The 14,475-nt window shown below is 45.5% G+C and overlaps 1 protein-coding gene across 9 annotated transcripts in view; it reads right to left on the bottom strand.

The window, feature by feature from the left end:
- Nucleotides 1-14,475, bottom strand: part of NRG2 (neuregulin 2) — a 248,202-nt gene that overhangs the window by 168,719 nt on the left and 65,008 nt on the right. For 6 of the 9 annotated variants that reach the window (XM_084885047.1, XM_084885045.1, XM_084885048.1 and 3 more), the window contains exon 1: nucleotides 13,155-14,065. In XM_084885047.1, coding sequence (XP_084741173.1) covers nucleotides 13,155-13,860 — 706 coding nt within the window. In that variant the 5' untranslated portion in view covers nucleotides 13,861-14,065. The other 3 variants (XM_084885040.1, XM_084885044.1, XM_084885043.1) reach the window with 3 other exon arrangements.

Genomic DNA, 14,475 nt, shown 5'->3' with positions numbered 1-14,475 from the left:
CACAAGCTACATTTTATGAAAAAGAAAAGATCGTTCAGAGGGCCAAAATAGGAGCCCCTGGGCTAGAACCAAGAACAGTGGAGAAGCATTCCCAGGCAGCAGGACTGAGCCTCCTCAGGGAGCCAGCTGGATTTCAGAACTGCCCCAGGCTGACCGCTGGCTTCCCTCTTTTTAAATGGTAACATCGACCCCAGATAGAAGACTAAGGAGACTTGACAACTAAATGTGATATGAGATCCCAGTTTAGATCCTGGATGAACAAAAGGTTATTAGTAAGATAACTGACAACATTTGAATGAGGTCTATAGATTAGTTTAATAGTTTTGTATCGATACTATAAATAATACTAAAAAATTTCCTGGTTTTGATCATTTTATATGGTTGTATAATTTGGGGAACTTGAGCAAAGGGTATTCTTTGCACTATTTTTGTAACTTTCTTCTAAGTCTGAAATGATTTTAAAGTTCAAAGTAAAGAATATATGAATAACGTTGTTTTAAAATGTTTAAGAATTATCAATATTTAATAGGGGCATCTATAGCCATTATCCTGTCTGTTCCAGGATTTGGGGGAGGGGGAGCAGATAAGTTGTCTTTTTAAGTCATTTCAGATCAAGAGGAACAGCATTCCAATTGCTCTACTCAGGGAACTGCATGAGAGACCTAGCCCTAATGGAGATGAGGAGCCCTCCGCTCCCGAGCCTGAGCCAGCCATAATCGATGGGACTTTTTTCAGGAAGGGGGATCTTGGGAGAGGATGAGTGTCTTTTTCATGTGTGAGGAATATAAATAATTTGTGACCAGAGGACCAACATATCCGCAATTCTTTGACAATCTTTCTACCAAGAAGTTAAGTTTAATTTCACTCCCCTTGAACCTGGTCAGGTCTTACTAATTCTCTTCTCACAAAAAGAACATGGTGGAAGTGATGCTTCGGAGGCTGGATCCTAAAAGGCAATACTGCTCTGGCCCTCTCCTGGGATGCTCACTCTTGGATCTTGCCACCAATCTATGAGGACACCCAGGCAAGGCCCCTGGTCCTCAGCCCCAGCTAAGCTCCCAGAGGAAAACCAGCCAGAATCAACTGCTAGCCCTGTCAGAAAGGAAACTTTGAAATGGCCCCTTCTCAGCTACTGTCTGACTGCCCAGCCACCATCTGACTAAGACTACATAAAAGATACTGCTCGGGCCAGTGTGGCTCAGTGGTTGAGAGTCAACCTATAAACCAGGAGGTCATGCATGGTTCAATTCCTGGACAGGCCACATATCCACGTTGTAGGCTCGATCCCCAGTGTGGGGTGTGCAAGAGACAACAGATCATTAATTCTCTCTCATCATTGATGTTTCTATCTCTCTCTTCCTCTCCCTTCCTCTCTGAAATCAATAAAAACATTAAAAAAAAAAAATCCCTAGAACTGTGAGAGACAATAATAAGTGTTGCTGTTTGAAGCCACTACCTTTGGGGGTGGTTTGTTATGCAACCATAGATAACTGAAACAATGTACCATAGAACAGGGACTCAGAAAGGTTAAGGGAATTTTCCCAAGTTCACATGGCTAGTAAGGAACAGAGTCAAGAATGTAATATAAGACCCCAAAGCCATTCTCTTTCCACTACCAATAGACATGACAATAACAGTAATTGCAGTTGCTCTGCATCAGCTGCTTTCTACAAACAAATACTGCACTTCTCAGGAAGTGACTCAGTGAACCCTTATCACAATGCTAAGAGGTAGGTATTATTATTATTAGTACCATTTTACAATTGGGGAACTTGAGGCACAAAGAAGGTAATTAATTGCCCGACGTTATAGAGCTATGAAGTCATATAGCCAAGAGTCACCCTTCAAAGTTGACTCCAGAGCAGGCAGTCTTAACCACTATGCTCTGTATAGTTGAAGCTTCAAAACAGATCACATACATTGAGAAGAGAACCCAGGACAGTCCTTAGGAACTATAGCCTTTACAAGGCAGTCAAAAAGAAGAGCCAGGTCCTGGCCAGTGTGGCTCAGTGGTTGAGCATCCAACCATGCACCAAGAGGTCACTGATTCAATTCCCAGCCAGGGCACATGCCCAGGTGGCAAGCTCGATCCTGGGTAGGGGGTATGCAAGAGGCAGCCCATCGATGTTGACGTTCTCTCTCATCAATGTTTTTATCTCTCTATCCCTCTTCCTTCCTTTCTCTCTAAAGTCAATAAAAATATATATTTTTTAAAAAGTGACAAGGTCAAGTGCAAGTCAGCCTTGAGACTACTCCCCAAAACCCGCAGGTGTTAGTAACAAATTCTTCCAAAGAAAGTGATCTTTGAACCACAGGATGAAGAGTAATGTCTGCTGGATTACCCTGAGTCATGTAGACAGAGCAGGACTACGGTCCTTTTCCTTCCTCCTCATTCTCCTCTATGATAAGACTTATCCCTACCTGGAATGATTAGGCTGTTATTTCACTTCAGAGATGAGGAAAGCAAACTCTTGCATTTACTTTTAAAAGATATGGTTCATGACTTTGGCCCAAAGAAGACCATCAAACCCAACTTGCTGTTCTTTTTTAGGCACAGTTTCCTGTACTAAAGTTTCAAGTGACCCCTTCTGAGAAGTAACCTTGAACCAATGCCTTTAACTCTCACTTTGTACAACAAGCTCTGGGCCTAAGGCAGACCACTCATCAGAGGCCCTGAGGCTGCAACACCACAGAGAAGCACAGAGCTCACACTATGTGTGGGCAAAAGTAGGAGCTGGGATAAAACCAGCAGAAGTGAAAAAAGTATTCCCAAGGGAACCAGTCTCAGCTACAGCTCCCATTGGCCCTGTGAGCTGCGTGCATACCTTGCACAGTGGAAACCTACTCAGATAATTTACATAATGAGAAGCAAAGACTGCAAGTTCTTCCCTATCTGGGGCCACCCATGTGCTTCCCTTCAGCCCACAAGTTAGATTCTTTCCCGGCACCAAGGAGTTTCTCTCAGTAGTGGTAATATATTGCTTCACCCAATATCTTGTTTCATTCTGACTACCTGGCTCCACATTTTAGAATCTTCTCAGTATTGACCTGAATCATCTGGGTTGAGCCTCAGATGTGTCATCTGACAGGGACTATTGTCAGTATTTGACCAAGACATTTTAATGTCACTAAGAGGCCAGTGAATATTACTAGACTTTTTGGAAATGAGACTTTGAGCCCTGGCAGTGTGGCTCAGTTGGTTGGAGCATTGTTGGAGCATTGTCCTGTACACTGGAAGGTGACAAGTTCAATTCCCAGTTAGGACACAAACCCAACATTCAGTTTTGATCCCCTGTTGGGGCATGTGTGGGAGGTAGTGGCCAATCAATTTATCTCTCTCTCTCTCCCTACCTCACTTTCTCTCTCTTACTCTCTCTAAAAAAATAAAATCAATGAAATAAAATAAAAAAATAAAAAATGAGACTCAGGAATATGGGAGAGGCCTTCTTGGAAAACCTCATGTTTAGTCCAAAAGAACTGGACCCGAGAGAACTTTAGCCAGATTTGTCAAATGTGGCTCCACCCTCATAGGTACCAATCCCAGGCATCTTTCCTACCTTCCACAAAATCTATCAACCTTAAATCCAAGGAAGGGTTGTACTAGAAATTTCTGGAAACTCCTCTCATACTTGGGAACGGGGGCTAAGGAATGGCTGTTACATTTATAACAAAAGCAAGTATGGCAGCTTCCTAAGTAGGAAGGTGGGGAGCTCAGGGGCTAAAGTGGGAGAAGTACAGCCTCAAGTAGGAGGGTCTCAGAGAAATAACAGACTATGAAAAGGAAACCACCTGGACGGGCCAGCATGGTTCAGTGGTAGAGCGTCCACCTATGAACTAGGAGGTCACGGTTCGACTCACAATCAGGACACATGCCCAGGTTGTGAGCTTGATCCCCAGTGGGTGGCTTGCAGGAGGCAGCCAATCAATGATTCTCTCATCAGTGATGTTTCCATCTCTCCCTCCCTCTCCCTTCCTCTCTGAAATCAATAAAAAAAATATATATAAAAAAACACAGCAGAAACCGGTTTGGCTTAGTGGTAGAGCGTCGGTCTGCGGACTGAAGGGTCCTGGGTTCGATTCCGGTCAAGGGCATGTACATTGGTTGTGAGCACATCCCCGGTGGGGGGTGTGCAAGAGGCAGCTGATCGATGTTTCTCTCTCATCGATGTTTCTAGCTGTCTCTCTCCCTTCCTCCTCTCTGTAAAATATCAATAAAAATATGTATTAAAAAACAAACAAACAAACAAAACACACACACACACACACACACAAAACAATTAGGAGCAAGCAGTCTGACAGGCTGCCTTTGGAAGCCCCAGTGTCCTTTAAAAGAAGCCTTTTCCCTGTGGGCCTTGGGTTCACTCTGTGACAATTGGATCATATCGTGATCTGAGACTCTTTTCTTCCTTTTTAAAAAGCTATGCATTTCCCCCCTGAAGTCCAACCAACCGATGACAATGCTGGGAAAGCTGCACTGGCTGCAGCCCTGCTGGTTTTTCTCATTCAGAGACAGAAATTCAAACAGGACAGATCATCAAGGGAAGCCACTTGTTCATCCTGACTAGTAAATAACCTCTCCTCTCCAAAGCCATACAAAGTTACTCCAGAAAAGAGTCATTGATTGGGCAGTGCTTGTGAACTTCATTACTGGCCTAAGCAACATGCTGAGATTATACTAATGGCCACAGGCGCCCGTGGGAGGGACCCTGACTTGAGGAAGCTGAGGACAAAGACAGATCCTCAGCCTTCTGTAAGGTGATGACTAGTGGTCCTTAGGACCTCTGAGCTAGAAGAGAATTCCCTCTAGAGAGGCCTCCTCTGCGACCCCCACTAGACACTTCTGCCCAGCACACGAAGAAGCATTGGGTTCACACTCCCTACCCTTTTAGAAAAAAGGAAGATCTAAGAACCAGAACTAACTAACCTCCAGACACCACCAAGCTGCCGATTAGGCAAAAAGGTACAACCACCTCTACTTGCTACAGAAACACCTGGTCAGATTTCAACTTGAAGCATGAACAGCCTGAGTAACAGTCTAATTGAATATCTTAATGATAGACTAGAATGGAGAATATCCATAAAGCTCACATAGCAAGTAAAACTGGATTAATTTTACAGAATGCTAACTAACTAAGACAGAAAGGAAATACAAGCCAAAATATTGATATGTGTGAGGGAAACCACCTAGAGATCATTCTAAAACTTGAGAAGAAGTACTTGCAAGGAAATGAGACGATGGACTATCGGAGAAAAGAAATCATAACTGAAAAGCAAATTTTCTGTTCTTCATCAAAATGTCTGAATATGCTCTTCATGATTGATCTGTCACTTAAGGAACCTTGAAATTTGTCTAGGTCGTAAGTGGTCAGTAGAGAAAGCAAAAGGGCTCACTCCCTTCTTAATCAAATATTTACTTAACCATATTTTAAGTTACTGCTCCCAAAAATCTTACAATAAGATGAAAGACATAAGATACTGACCCATCAAAAATAATTAAAATGCATCGCATTAAATTGGTAAGTGTCATATAATTGATACAGGCCATAAATACTAAAAACCCCAAGAATAAAGAAAAAACGAGAAATAACTGCCCATTTCTCTTTCACCCTGGTTATTTTCTGTACTACAAACACATCCCTCTGCTACTGAGAACACTGCTCTCTCCGCATGGAGTAGATTTAATCAGTCAATTTCCTCTTTATCCCTAAGCCACTTCCACCTCATCTGTCTTTATTAGAATCCTATCTCAAACTACTTCTCCAAGAAACTTTCTTTAACTCTCTAACCAGGTATAATCTTCCCTTTGTGATTTCCCCCTCCTCCCAAAAGCAATATGTTAGTGTATTTTTGTTGTTGTTATTTATTGACTTGAGAGAGAGAGGAAGAGAGAGAAAAAGTCTTCTTTTATGTGCTCTGACTGGAGATGTAACTTGCAACCTTGGCGTCTTGGACGACGCTCTAACCACCTGAGCTACCCAGCCAGGGCTGTATGTGGTATATCTTATGGCATTCATCATACTCTGGATTGATGACTACTAGTTTTCTATCTTTGTGCTTCTAGACTGTAAGCTCCTTGATGACAAAGACTGTGTCTCATACAACTTCCCTTAGGCTCCTAGTTCTTGACACAGAGCACATATTCAAATATTTGTTGAAGCAAACATTTGAAAGATAGAATTGAAATAAAGCTTTTTTCGTAGTACGACCTTTGGGGTACCCAATTATATCACTATCACAATCGAATGAATGATGTCCTGACTTTCCCATGGACCAGACCAGGTATTTAGCTATGTGGTGACCTTTCTCTCATTCATACAGTTCTGAGGAATGTTAGTTCAGCTTGGCTTCTGTTAGTTGGACCAAAATCAAGATCAAGACCAAGTAAAACATCCCAGCCTAAAGGACAAAGACAAATCCTCAGGCTGTATAAACAGACCAGGGAAGGAAAGAAGAGGGGGAGCCAGTGTCCTCAACACAGGGCAGGAAATCTGTGAAGGAAAAAGAGAACCATTTAGGATTCTGTTTTTAAAGAGAAAATAAAAAGTAACCCAAACATCGTGTCTCGGGGGTCCACGTTGCTAGCAGAATACTGAACCCTGCTAGGAAACCTGTGCCTCAGCCACTCTGGAGAGGCCTGCAAGGGTAAATGGAATGTTAGCCACCTCCAGCCCCACCCCAGGAGGCAAGCAGCACAATCAGGTCCAGGTCGGAGGCACAGAGAAGAGCTTACAGGCTCTGTCCCAGGGAAGGTCCCAGGAGAGGCTATTTGGATTTCACTGCATGTATAAAGTGGGAAGGGAATGTTATTGTAGAACAAAGCTTGTATGCCACACTCTGCCGGCAGCAGCTAGCCAGAGAAAGAAGGTGCCTTGAGTTAACCTCATTTCATAATTACCAAAAGCAGCACTGCCGATTAGCAGCAAATGATCTCAGACCCTGTGAACCTGTCTTTTTGACCCCAGATGGGCAAAAGCTGCCCAGCCTTTGCCAGGTACAGCATGTCTTCTTTCATGTCACCCTAATGCCTTTTTATGACCCTCCATGTCTGCTTCAGTCTCTATAGCCTTCTATGGAGCTCACCACAGCTCATTTGTGTGCTGATCTTCTAAAAGAACTTGACTTTCATTTCACGTAAGACAGTCTTTTTTCCCCAAAAAAACTTGTCATAATTTAGTACTCCCACCAGTCAATTCATCCACTTTCCCCAGTTTTCTAAAGAGTTCCTCTATCATCTCTTGAAATTCACCAACTGGATATATTTCTATGTGCAAATTCCAATCAATAAAGTAGGAGAGGAGGGTTAAATCGCTAGAAACAAGTGAGACAAAAATCCCCATTTCACAGACATCCAACCAAATTCAAACTTTGGGGGGAAATTTCTTTTACCTTTGTATATATAAATTCTACTAACAACACTTCAGACCTTGGAAAGAACAACCCAGGAACAAGTTGTTGAAGACTGCACGGGGGTGGGGCACGTCATTGATAATGACATCATCATTCCTTTTCCAAATTAATGTTCAAAACTGTCACGTACCATGACACTAAAATGACTTAGAGGGTAAAGACTTCTCACTGTTTAGATTTGTGTATTTGTGCTTTCCCCATTTATCCAAATGGCAATTCCCTGATCCTCTGACATTTTGATGCTATGTTCAAATCAGTTTACCTTAAACTCAGTACTTCAAACTAGTATATGAGGGGCTAACTCCCCCTGGAATCTAGTCAAAATCAGCTGTACAGGAATATAGTCAAAATCAAACTCTTCATCAGCAACTGGGTCTTTGGCTTCTAAATGAAAACCAAAGCCATTAGGCACTGTGGAGTTTTCTCTTTCCATATATGGAATCCTGTGATTTCCCACATGGATCCTATTGTGAGATTAGCAAGAATGTGAAACGGTAGGAACTGCTGTATGGGCACAACTGCAGCCCCAAAGCTCAGTATCAAGTCTCAGGCTCTCTCCTTATTAAGGCTCACTCACAAAATCCCAATTAAGGCTCACTTACAAAATTAATTGTCATGGAAAACTTCTTAATGGAAAAGTATCTAAGAAGTAAGTTGATATTTTCACTCATGACCTTAGGTTATATTTGTGAGGAAGGATACTAGTTAAGATCTTGGGTTAAGTTAAAATATATATATATATTGCATGTGAAGAATTTACTATAAGAGTATCCTAATGGCAAAATTAACATTCTCCATCTGTTAAAAAAAATATATATATATATATATATGACTATTTGAAAACATTCTGATTTTAGAGAGATACACATTTCAATAATGTTATTTTACAATTACCTTAGAGCCAGGTAGCTGAGGACAGAGTGAGAAAAAAGACTTTTCACCATATAAATTTTGAGCCATATATGTGTGTTATATTCTCAAAAACATAAATACAATTTTATAAAGAAGAAAAAAAGCTAACTTGATGTATTTGCTGTTAGGAAATAAGTTTAAATAATATAAGATGGTTAAGAGGATTGGGACTGGAGAGGAAGTTAATCACCTCATTAGTTCATATACCACTCTCTGTAGTTTACCATTTGTTCATTCAAACTGATAGGCATTTTACTGGAGGGTTTTCTTCTCCAGCCAGCAAGACCTTTATTCTCCACAGCTCAAATCCCATTAACGCCAATCAGCACAATGATTAAGCACTTTGGGTTAAGTACTCGAGCTGACAATGGCTCCTTTGGAAAAAAAGTTCCCACAGCACAGGTAAAGGCTGTCATCAAACCCAGCCTTTCAGCCCTGGACTTAAGTGTCACAGATCTGCAAGTTAAGATGGTCTTGGTATTATTAGTATTAGTGGAGGCTTGCTTTTTTAACCTCACTTGACTTCATCCATTCGAACGACACTTACGGGAGTCCCACTATAAGCCAAGGCCAGCATCAAATGCTGGGGGTAGGAGAGCAGGGAGACACAAAAATTCAAAGATAGCCCTGGCCTGATAGCTCAGTTGGTGAGAGCGTCACATAAATAAGTGGAACAACAAGTCGATGTTTCTCTCCCTCAAACCAGTGTTGTTGTTTTATAACTCACACACACACAAAAGAACTCAACGATAAGATATGGGGTTGGGGATATGAAGAGATAAACCAAAGAACTTACATACTTATATGCATAGCTCATGGACATGGGCAATAGAGTAGTGAAGACCTTGGGGTGGAGATAGGGACTAGAGGAGGGGGATAAAAATGGGGGGGCGGGAATAGGAGATATCTGTAATACTATACAAAATATATTTTAAAAGTAAAGTAAAATAAAATAAAAAAGATATGGTTCCTGCCTATAAGAATCACAGTCTGCGGGGGAAAGCAGCCAATGAAAGAAATAATGACATTATGATAGTAATTCTATCCCTAAATCTATAACCTAGACTTATACTCCTCACCACTAGGACTGGTCAGTTTTTTTGTTTTTGTTTTAATTTGTTGTTGTTGTTGATTTCAGAGAAAAAGAGAGAGGGAGAGATAGAAACATCAACAGTGAGAGAGAATCATTGATCAGTGGCCTCTTGATGCCCCACACTGGAGATTAAGCCCACAATCTGGACCTGTGCCCTGACTGGGAATCCTGGTTTATAGGTCCACGCTCAACCACTGAGCCACCCCAGCTGGGCAGGACTGGTCAGTTTCTATCCTAGTTTCACTTTCCCACCTTCAACTGTAGCACAGCTGGGTTTCCAGCTGGCTGGGAAAGCAAAGCTTCTTTAAATAAACAGCATTTTTAAAATATGCAGTCGCGTTTGAATTTTGTAGACCACCTTTCTCTAATATGTGAATTTAGGTGCCAAATTAATTAAAAATGACCCTAAAGAATGTGATACCCCCCAGGAATATACCTTTTTCCATCTTCAACAACAAAGTACACTATATTTTGGAAGAAAACTTCATATCAGAAAGTCCCAAAGAAAGAATGAGCTTTCTTTTTTATGCTATCTACTATATCCTGCCAATAGGAAAACAGATTAAAATCATATGTATGGAACTCACCAAGATCCATATCTATATGTATGGAAGAACCTAGTTATAGTGTGATTATACCAAAGTATATGCAACCATTATTAAAAATACAGGACTATTTGCAGAGCAGGATGCTCTTATATTATAGCACTGTCCAGAGTTGCTTTGCTAATCTTTGAGCGTCCTTTCCATCTTTCCTCTCCTTTCCTCCAAAATCCTTCCATGTGTGCAATCTTCTCAGAAATGCAAAGATTTTATTCAACTCTTTATCACCAGAGGTAGTTCTTTGGGGTGAGTGACACACATTAGATCTGTAAAAATGCCCCTAGGACGATTACCAGGAGGACTGTACAGACTTCAAGTCACCATTTCCCAGTTGCAGTGAGATGAGCCATTGCTGAGGACCTTGTGGAAGGGGTCCAGTATGACCCCTCAGTGGATGCTCCCAAGGCATGTGCCATCTGTTAAGCACCACATTTTCCTCTGTACAGGATGCTATCCCAAAGTCCTAGCCCACCAAAACACAACTTTCTGCATCTCCCTGGGAACCACACCTTTCAGAACCTACACACACTTAGAGCTGAAACTGGCTAAACAAAGTAACCATTCAACCACAGTTGCTCAACATAACGGCCATGATGACAGTCTCCAAATGCCAGCTTCCCTATTTTGCAATGGGTAAATGTGCTCCAAGGAGAAAGTGTTCCCAATGACCCTGAGGCCCAGAGGGCTTTCTTTAGAGATAGAAAACAGAAAATGAATTTGTTAGATATTTCCTGCTGAGCATAAGGAAGATGTTGTTTCCTTATTTAATATACCATTACCAGTGCATGTTTTCTTTAACCACATAATAGAAAATGAGAAAATGCAGTTTATGCTCTTCTGGCATATTATCACCAGCTTTACAAGTTTCTTCTCACAAAAATGTCCTTTAATTTCTACTCCCCTTATATAACCCTCCAAAACTGACATGAATCTATATACTATCAATTCAAAGCGAATATTTTTGAGTATCCTACAGATACCATTCCTGCTCCTTGATAATTTGTGATGGGTGAGGACCTTTTCTTTAGCAGTGATTGCAGTTCTAAATTTATCTTTTTTGAGAACTGTACTACACATGCTATTTCAATCATGAGATGACCATAACCTAAAAGCAGACTATATTTCTGACCCCCAAATCTTTCAGGATCTCTACATTCAACTCTTCAACACTCACTAAAACAAACAAGGGATGCTGTGTGTGAGGGGGGTGAGGGGGAGCGGGGCCTAGAAGCAGAGAAGCCAGTTACCCTGTGGGGTTATCTGACAATCAGCACCAGGTCTCCGTGGATGAGCCTGGCAATGTGCTCTGTGCATATTCAGGAGCAACTCACCAAGATCCAAAACAGAAGCTGTCCTTGGACAAGGTTCAATAAATGTTTTTACTATCTATTTCCCACTGCACAATACAGTTCCACGGCTCCCCAGGGGATCTCAGATAAAACACTTAGCAGGATAAAAAATTAAAAATTCCTAACTGGTCTCCACTTGTCACCATAAAACACTTCAGAGCATAAAACCAACATTAAAGAGCAGTCAACAATATTCCACAAAACAGTGTCAGAGACCGAAACTGCTATTATCACCAAATGTTTTTCCTTTGTAAGGCGCTGCAAGAAGAAGAAAAAGAAAAAGAAAAGGAAAAAGAAAAAGAAAAAGAAAAAGAAAAAGAAAAAGAAAAAGAAAGGACACTGCAAGTTTCTTCTCATTAAAGTAAAGTAGATGTTCTCCCAAGAACTAAACTAGAATGTATCTTTTGAAGGACTGGATGATGGTAATAGTGGGAGAGCCAGGAGTAGGGAAGCTTCCACAAGCAAAAGGCATTGAATTAGAAAGATGAAGGCAGCAAAACTTCCAATGAGCTGCTCCACATTCTTTGGAACTTACTCAAAGCCTCGTCACAGTACCCAGATTCGGTAAACTGGGTAACCATACCAACTTCCGTGGCAGTCCGGGACATCTATCCCAGTTTGGTGATTGCACGGTTCAGAGTCACACCACAAGCACTACATTCAGCCTTAGACGGGACAAAATGAAACCCCAACATGAATAAGCATAAGACAAGCTAACACCAAATACTTCAGCATGGGGGCAGTTTGGTTTAAATTTATCTTCCTGAGAACTAAGTACTGGACTCGGGGACAAGAAGGGAAAATCCTTAAACCAACACTTCTTTCACTCTCGACATGGGAGACCTCCACCCCCAGCTACACAGATGCACAGATGTCTGTGTTTTGTTCTTATCGCCTGCATTCCTGTGCAGCACCCAACATCATGATGGGAGATGCAGTCAACACATCCTGCCAGTAAGCTGTCAGAGCCGAACTTGCAGCATGGGCAGAAGTTACTCTAGTTCATCCTCATCGCTATTAACAGACCTAGTAGGATCTCGGAGAAACAGCCCGAAGGATGTCTGCTAGCGAGTCCTGGAGGTTAACCGAAGGCTGGGCTACCCGCTGAGCAGGCAACACGACGGAGAAAATCACGATGGAGAGAAAAAAACAAACAAAACGTGAGCCACATGGGCCACAGAAAACAGTAGCAGAAAAAGTCCAACTCTGCCTGCGCCAGAGGTGTGGGTAAGCAGACCCGAGAAGCCAGGGGAGAAAGGAGGGGGCGGGGGCCCCATTTCCCGGGGAGAACTTCTCAGCGGAGGCCTTCACCGCCTGGGAGTCTGCCCAGCTGCTCCTGCGGACCCTGCCAACCTGGCCGAGGCAGGCCCGTGGGAGCAGCACGGGCAAGGCCTCCGAGGGTCACTCCGGATCCGCCGAGCCTCGGGCCGGCACCGCCGGACTTCTCCATTTTCCCTGACTCTCCTGGGCTAGGATGGCAGCTTTCCAGCCACACATGCCATCCATCAGCCGCAGATCCCTGATGGCACAGGCCAGCGCCTCCCCCCCCCCCTCCCCGCCCTTCCCCACCCCTGGCACACTTTGAGCCTGATCCTCCTTTCTCCCTGATCTCAAACCCCTCATCCCACCCGTGCCAGCCGCCCTGCCCAGGGGCGGCCCCACCCCCAGCGGTCTGTCGGTCAGGCTGTGCCCGGCCTGGGCACCTGCAGCACCTCCCCGCCCCACCCCCATCCCCCACCGCCTCGCCCCTCCCCCCTTCCCTCCAGCAGAGAGAGAGAGGGGGCGACTCACCGCAGTCCGTGCACAGGATCTTGCCCACCTCTTTCTTGAGGTTTTTGCCGTTGGTGTCGAGGGGGGCAAACGCCGTCTTGAAGACCAAGGGCTGCTCCGTGGGCTCCAGGAAGAAGATGTAGCGCTGGTTCCTCTCGAGCGGCGCGCAGGAGCCCACGCTGATGAGCTGCTCGCGCTGCAGCCCCCCGCTCCGGAGCGGCCACTTGTCCAGCACCTTCACCAGCGCCACCCGGCCCGCGGCGGGCGGCTCGCGGGTGCTGTTGGAGCCGGAGCCGCCGGCCGCCGGCGCCAGCCCCTGCACCTTGCCCTCCACCACCACGGGCGCCTTGTACGCCTGGTCCTGCACCGACTTGAGGCTAGGCGAGTAGCAGGCGAGCGACACCCCGAAGAGCAGCATGGAGAAGCCGGGGGCCGGGTCGCGCCTCATGCCGCCGGCGGCTGCGGCTCGCGAGCGGGCGGCGGCGGCTCTCCGGGCTGCGGGGCTGCGGGGCTGCGGCGGCTGCGGCGGCCGCGGCTCTGGGGGCGCAGCGGGACGGGAGATGCTGCTGCTGCTGCTCCTGCTGCTGCTGTTCCCGCTGCTGCTGCTGCTGCTGCTGCTGCTCCTCTTGCTGCTGGTGCTGCTGCTGCTGTCGCTGTGGCTGCTGCACGGAGCCTTCTCCAGTGGCGGCGGCGGCGGCGGCAGCGCTGAGCAGCAAACCTGCCGCATCTGGCCAGGCCATTTGGGGGGCTCCGCCGCTCAGCCGCCGCCTTGGGAGGGGAAACGGAGCCTGCGGAAAAACCGGAAACAGCGTAACGTTAGTGCTTCTTTAGCCCTCCACCCCGCAGCCCGGGGACGTGGCCCAGCCGGGCGAGGGGCAGGCGGCGAGCGGGCCGCGGTGCGCAGCGCGGAGCCGCGCCTCGCTCCCACCCTGCGCGCCAGGACCTGGAGGAGGATGCGGAGGACGGGACACCCGCCCACTGGCTCTCTCGCGCCCCCTCTACCTCCGGACCGAGCGAGGAGCGCGGCTTCTGCAGGGGAAGCTGGGGACTGCACCGCTTTCGTGCCGGCTCTTGGGCCCGCAGGACGCGGGAAGGACCGTGCAGCCCTCTGCTCCTGGGATTTATGGACGTGACAGCGGGGTTGTGCGTGGAGAAGGGGCGGAGCAGAGATAACGGTTCTGGCAGCCTCCTATGAACTTGGGGGAATGGGACCCAGGGCGTGCCCTTGCCTCTGGCCACAGGCTGTAGCAGCCAGGGAGGTTGCCTGGGCTGGGGTGCTGGCCCAGCCTCCCGCCTCCTGTGTTGTCCCCTTCCCTGGGAGAGCTTAAAGGGCGGCCCCTCA

Source organism: Pipistrellus hanaki, assembly GCF_964339955.1.
Source record: "Pipistrellus hanaki genome assembly, chromosome: 5".
NCBI lineage: Eukaryota > Metazoa > Chordata > Mammalia > Chiroptera > Vespertilionidae > Pipistrellus > Pipistrellus hanaki.
The sequence above is the reverse complement of the archived record's forward strand: the minus strand, read 5'-3'. Positions and strand labels throughout refer to the sequence as shown.